Source organism: Etheostoma spectabile, chromosome 4, assembly GCF_008692095.1.
Source record: "Etheostoma spectabile isolate EspeVRDwgs_2016 chromosome 4, UIUC_Espe_1.0, whole genome shotgun sequence".
Classification (NCBI taxonomy): Eukaryota; Metazoa; Chordata; class Actinopteri; order Perciformes; family Percidae; genus Etheostoma; species Etheostoma spectabile.
The window spans coordinates 29,714,549-29,724,004 of record NC_045736.1 but is presented as its reverse complement, the minus strand read 5'-3'; the positions used below and the strand labels follow the sequence as shown (position 1 = coordinate 29,724,004).

Below are 9,456 nucleotides of genomic sequence, written 5' to 3'. Positions count from 1 at the left end.
GTCAACTTTTACTCAATACTATTTCAAAACCATTTCAATGTTTTTTTCAAATGCTATAAAATTGTACAAAATTACCCATCAAAATCACCCCAAAGAGCGTTGTGTGGAATCAATCGTGTTATTTGGGGTGATTAAAAAGAACATTGACATAGGAAAAGTGGTCAATTCGACCCAAGGACAACATGAGGGTTAAAATACATATACAGTGCATGTTTGTCTGTAATCATTTGTTCCTCATCAATCTACACAGTATTATGTATCAAAAATAAATTTTACATTGACACATGTTCTAACCCTTTACTTTGAAACTTGAAATTTGACTGAGGTGACTCCTATTTGCCTTGATCACCTTTGAGATGTGTCCACACCTTGATTGGAGTCCACCTGTGGTAAATTCAATTGATTGGACATGGTTAGGAATAGCACACCGCTGTCTATATAAGGTCACACATCGGATCTATCATAGCATATCAGAGCACAAAAACTTAATTGTGAGGTCAGAGGATCAAAACAATGTCCATGAAGGCTGATTTCCAATAACTTTGCATTTAAATGTGATGTATTTGCAGTATCACTACACTCCTTATCTAATGTCTTTATATATTTCCCCCTAACCATTTCAAGAATCAACATCATCGTTTCGTCGATCAGCAAGATACATTTTGTATAACTGCCTCCTGGTCAATACATCAGGTCTCTTTATAAAGAGTACGTTCAGATGTCAATTCCGGAAACCTGACCAAAGCAACTGTCATATACATCTTTCCGAAAAACATCCAGTCCTCTGCAAATGAAATCCAAAAGTCAAAGGGAAAAATAAGATTCCAATCCTCTTTTGACCTCAGTCTGAAGTGCAGTCGTTTGCTCCATCTGAGTCCATTAACACTGCACCACCACTGGAGGTCTCTGTTAACCTATTTGTGATTAAAGAGTGTATTTTCTTTGCACAACTAACATTCAAAGAGTCCAGACGCCCCACTGTGGATTTTACACCTACCGGTATTTCTTTCCCACAATCTTGAAAATTCATTAGGTGTTAAAGAGCTTACGGCCATTTTCACAGCAGTGTAATAAAAGGCTCTGTTTCCTCTGTTCTCATCTGACAGGAGAAACTAGCAGAGAGGAAGAAGATTCTACTAAAAGCAGCTCAGAGGTAAAAGGAAATATAAAGATTTACAGTTTGTGAATGAAAATGCTCTTTTGTGTCCTCAAAGCTCGTGTCACAATATTTACTTTGAATTGATCGCTATTATCCGGGTCACTTGATAGTTTTTCTATTGTGTCATGCTGCATTGCACTCTGGGTGATGAATAGCAGCACCCTGTTTGCTCTGCAATAATCTCTCTCCCCACCAAACACATTTTCTTGGGTGATTTTCATTTCAACAAAGCATGGTGCTGAATTCAAACCACCTCGGTGGGATTAAGACTGAAAGCCAATGGCTGCTGCTTGAGCCTGGATCCAATCAATGGAAATGCAGCCAACTGTAAAGTATTGGTACACAAACACGCTTTCTCAAGTCCCTATTGTCAACAACAGCAACTGTTGAAGGAAAACCTGGATGAGATGTCCTCCGCCTCCTTTAAAGGGATGGTTCAGATTTGTTGACGTGGGGTTGTATGATCGCAGGACACAGGAGTTGCTGGTCTACTGCTGCCTTGATCTGTTAGTTAGTTAGTGTTACTGTGTGACTTTGGTGTTATAAAGGGTTAGTTCACAGTCAGGGTGGGCGGTCATCTGCCTCAACCGGTTGGGGGTGAAAGAAAGAGACAAACAGAGACAGAGAAAGAGAGAAAGAGAGAGAGAGAGAGAGAGAGAGAGAGAGAGAAAGACAGACAGAGACAGAGAAGAGACAGGCAGAGAGAGAAGGACATGGAGAATTGTAGCAGAGGGTGTTGTGCAGGAACATGGAGGCAGCAGGTGACTCCAACCACAGATCCAGATCCAGAAACCCCTGCAGGAAATCATAGGAAGAGAGAGGAGAGGGGCGAGAGAGCACAAGACTCTGGGAAAAGGAAGAAGTTGAGTTAGTAACATGCTGTAATGGGTCTAAGTTGCATACAGATGGAGAGAAGGAGGAGGAGAGCAAATGGATCTATTGGCTTTGGGAAAGGGTTCTCTGACAGCAAGGTAACGCTGTAAAAATATTGTGAACATTGCATACATTCAAACTGTTGATTTATCTTAAGCTAAAATGCGATTGGCTGCTGCCCCCGGCCACAGCAGTACAGTGCTTTAGTCAGTGATTCTCATATGGGGGTACGCTTACCCCTAGGGGTACTTTGGAGGGGGTATGTGAGATTATTTTTCAAAATGCTTAAAGTCATAAAATAACCATAACAATAAATACTTTTCCTGATGCATCTAAACATTTGAAGTATAGCATTTAAATGTTGTTCAGTTACAACAACCCCTCACATACTTTTTTTCTGACAAACATGTTTTGTACTGGCCAGGGGGTTCTTGGCTTAAAAAAAACAATTCAAAGGGGTACATTACTGAAAAAGTGCTGGTACTCCTGTTTGCTTCTCCTAACTGGGGACGTGCCGACCATCATGTACTGTAGTTAATACTCTGACTATTGATAAGTACCTCATACAACCCAATTTCTAAATATCTGAACTATCCCTTTAAATAAAAACAGAGCACCTTTGACATCTGAATTACTGCAAAATGAGCAACTAGTGTCTGTTGCAGCACCCGCCAATGTGGTATTGAGCCTTTTTTAACACAGTTTATTGTTCTGAGAAAAGCTTGTGTGTGCAGAAACAAGACTGTGAAGTGAAACCAAATATTATTATTACAACAGCCACTTTCATTTTTAAATTTAATGTCATCCAAGGTGTGCGACCAATTAGTCTGTAAAGTCAAATTATGGCAGTGAAATCTTATGTAAGATCAATGACTAATAACTGACACATATAGTGTATTAACAGTCATAATGCGTCTTTTATCAACCTTTTGTGAATCTGCAAACTCCCATTTCCAAATTGCAAATGGAAAAATCTGAATGAGATCCATTTGTGAGCACTTTTCCTGTACTGTACGTGTTATTGAGAGTGATTTTGTGCGTGTGAGTGAGTGTATCGGGTTGCCCTCTGTGGGGATCTTTAATGAGATTTTGTTCTGTCCTCCATCTCTCTCCGTCTCCATTGCCTGGAAGCTGTCCAGTGCCTGGGTTCCCGGAAGGGTGTTAAAGGCTATTTATGTCAGGCTTTGTGTGTCTGGCCCTCCGTCTGTGCATGTGTGTGTATGTGTGTGTTACAGATAGAGAAGACAGAAAGATTAGCTTCTGGAAATATGGACTGTGTTGTTTGTGGTTGCGCCTCCTGAGCTGAATCCTCTGAGTATTTCGGCAGCCACAGATGTGAAGGTGTAGCGTTACATGTTTGTGTGTGTGTGTGTGTGTGTGTGTGTTTGCAGTCAACACCAGGAGAAGGAGAAAGCACTTAAGGAGCAGCTCTCACACCTTACTGCCCTCCTTCCAACCCTCCAGGTAGAGTGAGATAAATCACACTAAAAGGGTCGTGGGAGAAAAAAAATGTTCTGATACACATTTGTGTTCAGCTTTTGGACTTTTTCTTTTACCATTTTTGATAAATATCCATAATATTCTAACCTTTTGGGGCCTTGAACGGTTATTTAAATTAAACCATTTGGAAAGTTTATAGGGGAAATCACTCTCACAACTCAGCAGGCTGTTCTCATGAACCCTTTGCACCCAAAGCTACCAAAAGTAATGCACTTTAAATCGTCTGTATTCTATCCGTGTATCACTGTATGCCCCACATTGATTGCTGATGTATAAGATTGCTCAGGCAGGTCATAAAACACAAGGCTTTTAAGCAGGGGAGAAGAGTTTTCACCTAAGACTTTCACCCAGGAAATGCATGTTTTTGTTTTCTGGGAGTTCAATTCTTATCTTAAACTAGTCTTTTTTGTGCCTAGCTGTCGCCTTTTTGAGGCTAAACTCAACTGTAACAACCTCTGAAATGACTGGCACCTCTAGGCTAAATTTAAATGTAGAGAACGCTGAACTTATATATGTGCATGTACTTTTTGTACAATATTACATATGCCGATTTATGAGTGTGTGCTGCCCATAGACATCTAAAACGTGACAAGTAGCCACACTGTTTTTAGTAAGGAGTCACAAGTTAAAAGGGGATGTACTTTGGCTCAGTGGTTGCATGCTAATTGAAAGGTTGGTGGTTCAATCCCTGGCCCTGCAGTCCCACATTGAAGTGTCCTTGGGCAAGACATTGAACCCAGAACCTAGAAAAGCGCTACATAAGAACAGTCCCTTTACATTTACCTAAGTAAATAGCAGTAAACAAATATTTGATATAGGGAAGTAATGTTGTCCTGAGAAGAGAACAAAGTTACACTCCCTCTGTGTGTGTTGTATGCCCAGTTCTCTGTTCTCTGGCTGCATGTTAATGCATGTGACTGTGAAAAAAACATAGGTATTTCACATATTGGGGAACGGCAAGGGGGCCATAGAATGGGCTATGGAAATCATGTGTACCTTTTAGTTTTGGGATGAATTCAAAACCATTTCATTTGCCGTCTGTTGGTGTCTCATACATTCCGCAGATTGTGTGAACTCTAACCTTTAATCTGTGATGTGTTCAGGTGCACCTCGTCACCTGTTCGGCCTTCCTTAGCTCAGCCAACAAGTTTGAGTTTTTGGACATGGGCTACGTGAGTACAGCCACAGAAACTAATGAACTACATTTTGATTATTCATGAGAATTTGATCAAATATGAATAAAGTTGCAGTGTTGCAATACAAGACATAATTGGGTAAGAGAGAGTAGTGAGGGAGGGGAAAATGAATACAGATCCCAAAAAGTAAAATAAAGTATAGTAATATAAAAATTCATAAGATGACTCTGATATGCAGATGACTGCATATACTGTATGGGATGTGATGTATGATAGGTAACTATGGACAACACATTATCAGCCTGTCTGTTTTATTTAGCTTACAGTTTATTCGGGGGACTTTTTCTTGGCAAGAGACATGTTACAGTATTAGCTGGACTGAATTGGTCTTTAAATGGATGCTGTCCGTAATGTCTCAGGTCACTGAATCCTAACCGGGTGTTCTTGCTTACACAGCAACTCATGGAGAGGCTGAAGAGGATTGTGAAGCTCCCTCATCGACTGAGACCGGTCCAGAGCAGCAAAGTGAGTAGCAACGGCCTTCACGCAGGGCTGGAAATGGTTGCATTCAGAAAGTAATCCACTGTATTGATGAGTTGTTTCACTTTTTCCCAATTCAGTTTCACCTCCTTCTCCTCTGTGGCCCTAATGCCCAGATCCCATTATTCTTGTAAGAAAGTTGGGTTCAGTGCCTTCTAACGGGAGCATAGGTCATGTGTTCATTTAATCATCAGGGAAATACACATTAGTTAAAGGTCCCATATAATGCTCATTTTCAAGTTCATACTTGTATTTTGGGTTTCTACTAAAACATGTTAACATGCTTTAATGTCCAGAAAACACATTATTTTTCTCATATCATGTGTATAAATATATATATGTGGATTCACCTTCTGAAACGCTCCGTTTCAGCGCCTGTCTCTTTAAGCCCCTCTCTTAAAAAAATCCAGTCTGCTCTTATTGGTCAGCGTTTCCGGGTCTTCTGAATGTGGGAGATAGCCACACCCCCTTATTTGGAAATACTGGAAATATTATATATATTACTGGAAATAACTGAAGAGGGAAGTAAATAAATGTGGATTGATGAAATAAAAGTACAATGAAATAATTCAAAGTAAAACCTTTTGACGTATTGATTTAACCACTTGATTAATTTGCATATGAATATTTACATGTATTTAATTATTTATGTATTAATTCCCTCATTTGTTTATTTCATGATGTATTTCAAAGACACATTCATTTATTTATTCATGTGTTTATGTTTTTATTCATTTATTTAATATTGAATAAAACGGCAATCCATAGTAATCAACCAGCAATTGGACAAAACACAACGGAGTGGGAAACGCAAATATAACAAATTGAAGTGACACACACACACACCGCACACACCTCAGCTAATCGGCGTAACAGCTGATTTGGTGTCAATGTCTCTCTTGTTCATTTTCTATTTTTCATGGAAATATTACAGGATAATATGGCAGAAATGTTTGTACATACTTGCAACTCTTTTGGGATTCCTGCTGGACTAAGTGACTTCATCTCTGTCTTCCATTAGATCAACACAGACTACAGAAGTGAGTTCGCCCGCTGTCTGGAGCCCTTACTGCTGCTGGGTCAGCGCTGCCCTTCTTCTGTCGCCGGATCTATAAGCGTTGCAGCAAGGTGATATCATTTACCTACTGCCAAATATCAATGCAATGTAATCACCAAATGATCCATGATTCCCAGAAAGCAAAAGTCTGGGCAGGAAATTTCCCACTTGTAAAGAATCCAAATTCAAAATCCCCGAATGGTTTGCAAGTACAAATGGTAGACAGCGATGACTGCAGTGGGAGGAAAGGAGGCGCCATGCTGAGTCCCACTATGGCAGTTATTCTGTCTATCTGTGAGCTCTCTACACTGATATGTTTACGTAACTCACCTTCTTGCATGGGGGCCGGGAAGGAGGCAGTCAATCCTGTTTTTAGGAAGCTCTGGTTTTGCTGAGGACAGGCCACAAAGACGGCAGATAGCATGATAATGTGGAAGAATGACTGTGGTGCTACGTTGTCACAGTTCCTGGATGGAGAGGTTCTAATTTGTACTTAGAAGAAAGGGTTACGTTGATTTTAGTAGCTGAAGGAACCCCAAATCTGGCAATGCCATATGGTATTTTAACTTCATAGATAAACATCATCAACCATCATCACTAGTACCCAGAACAAATTCTCCTGCACTTCACGTCTTTTCACGTCACATATGCACATTCCCCTTACCGATTGTCTTTCCACATCAGTGTCCCCCAACTGTTCACAGGTCCTCAACCCCACCGACTATTGCCAACATACTGACAACTCTCCTTTCCAACTTGCTTAGCACCCTGCCAGTGCAAGATGCAAAGTGGGCAGGGTTTGGGGGCCAGCCGGCTGGCACTATTTTTATCGTAATTTCACAGAACTCTCCAGGATTCATCTGGAAGTTGGCATGCAGTGGCGGTCGGGCCCCTTTGTTCGTGGCCGCTGATGTCACAGCTTTAGCACGGGCAAAGTCTTGCATTTGCGTCAGTGATGGGAGGACAGAGGCGGGATGTGCAGAAAGAGAGAGAGGAATACATGTTTTAGACAGGTCCTCTGTTGCATCAACACTGGGCAACAAGGAAGGATTAAGAACCTACCAGACCCCAGGTAAATGTGTAGGTATTTTATTATTTTTTCTAGTCAGTGCAGTCTATTCTCTTGTATAAAGTGGAGTGTTCAGAGTATGGCACATAACTTAACTTGCAGTGTGAAGCTTTTAAAGTTGAGTGTATTGAATGTTTTTTGGTGATTGCAGTTCATTTAAATGTGTTTTACAGACTGAATGGTTAGTGTGGGGTCAGAGGCCGAGTTGTTCCATGGCTTTCTACTCTCTTCAGTGAATGTGTGATGATGCCATTGACACCGTTGTTGCACAAAATTTCAAAATTTTCAAGTCCACATCATGCGTCAGTTCACAGACAGAGGAGTAAATTAGCTTTTCCTCGTATAGTTGTTCAGAAAGCTGCCCACATGGTGTAGCCTGTTACATGCGACTGAATGCTTTGAATCTGATACATATTCAATTGCTCTCTGAAAGCCCCTACCTCCATTTGGGAGCCACTAATGTACAATTGCAAACCGAACAGGGATTGGTGTATTGGCCAGGTGGCTGGCCCCATTTGTATTATAAATTCACAGAAGAAGAAGTGACGTTGTGCAGCCATGTTCTTTCATGCAACTGCTGCTTTAGTACTGGCAATGTCTTTAATTGGCTGTGTTGGGACACAGCCTGGATGCTCAGAGGACGATATGGCAGAGTCAGAGGATGTATTCACACCTAGGTTGTTGTAGAATGGCTTCAGGGCAGTTATGCTTTGCTAGGCATGAAGAAAGTGGGATTGTCCCAGATAAATGTTGATCTAGTTGTTTGACTGTGTGTGCATTCATGCTTTCATACTCCTGGTGGTGATGAAATCAGAAGTATAGGGTTACTTTTAAACATGGATATATTAAAAAAAAGGAGAATTACAGCTTTTTTGTGATCAATTTTTTTTATTAATTTTTTTTATATTCAGAAAACATAACAACACACTGGGACATACAGTAGAAACGCATCCCAGGGCCACAAAAACACAGAGTGGAAAAACAGGAGGGAGGGAGACAAAACAACACGTGCAGACACAGACACGCACACACACACACACACACACACACACAAACACACACACTGGTGTTTCGCAAACAAAAGAAAAAGCTGCAGCACAAACACAACATGGACTTTAAAGACTCGAGAATTACAGCTTTGATCGACATTTGCCATACAAAAAAAAAGAAACTTGAGAGAATTTAGAAAGAAATGTCAAGCAACTCAAAAGCTAGAAGTGGAATGTTTTATTTCAAAGTAACGTTCAGCGGAGGGATGGAAGCTGAGGAAGTTACGTCACAATAAAAAACTAAACTGAATGATTGAGAAGGTAAAGCAGAAAGTCTCTTTAGATAAGGTAGTATGTAGAAAATGTACACAAAGTTGTATATAAATCTTAGTGGAATACAGAGTAAAAAAGTAGTGACCACTTAGGTTGTAATAAGAAAAATTGTGGGGAATGGTTTTGGACATAATTCCCAATCTCAACTGATGCCAATGATGGCGATCTCTGCCAACCAGTAACTGGTAGAAACTAAAAATAGATTTCAAATTCTAAGAATATGTACATGAATATGTATATGTCAGTAGTCACAACAGAGCTGACTGTAAGTTACCTGCAATAGAAAGTTATGGACAAATTACAGAGACGGGGGTTTTAGTTAGACGTAATGATTTTTTTTTGGTTGATGGGGAATAATGTCATCACATACAGTTATTTACAGCGGTGGAAGACGAATTAATAATTTACTTAAACAAAAGTACTAATAGCATACTGTAAAAATACTCTGGTAGCTGATGTGTCTAAAGGGAAACTGTTCTTAAACCATCAAAAGTAAAAGTACTCAATGCAGACAAATCCATTCTGTCAATTAACTAAGTGTTTAATGGTTCAATCATAACAGCTTTTGGGTAGTTTCATTTATAATAAAACATCATATTTCACAAACCACATGCGTTTTGTGTGCAAAAATCTCAATTTATAAAGTAACTAAAGCTTTCAGATGAATGCAGTGGAGTAAAAAAGTACAATATTTCTCTCTGAAATGGAGTAGAAGTAGAAAGTAGCATGAAAAGAAAAGACTTAAGTAAAGTACTGTACCATTCAAGTATCAATTCATAACAAGAGTTGTCTCGAGACAC

General features: G+C 39.9%; 1 protein-coding gene across 1 annotated transcript in view; it reads left to right on the top strand.

Moving 5' to 3' along the window:
* Positions 1-9,456, top strand: part of rnf207a (ring finger protein 207a) — a 27,385-nt gene that overhangs the window by 11,812 nt on the left and 6,117 nt on the right. The window contains exons 8-12 of the mRNA XM_032513652.1: positions 1,107-1,153; positions 3,424-3,496; positions 4,636-4,704; positions 5,125-5,193; positions 6,230-6,336. Of these exons, the coding sequence (XP_032369543.1) occupies positions 1,107-1,153; positions 3,424-3,496; positions 4,636-4,704; positions 5,125-5,193; positions 6,230-6,336 (365 nt within the window). The remainder of the gene's footprint in view (positions 1-1,106; positions 1,154-3,423; positions 3,497-4,635; positions 4,705-5,124; positions 5,194-6,229; positions 6,337-9,456) is intronic.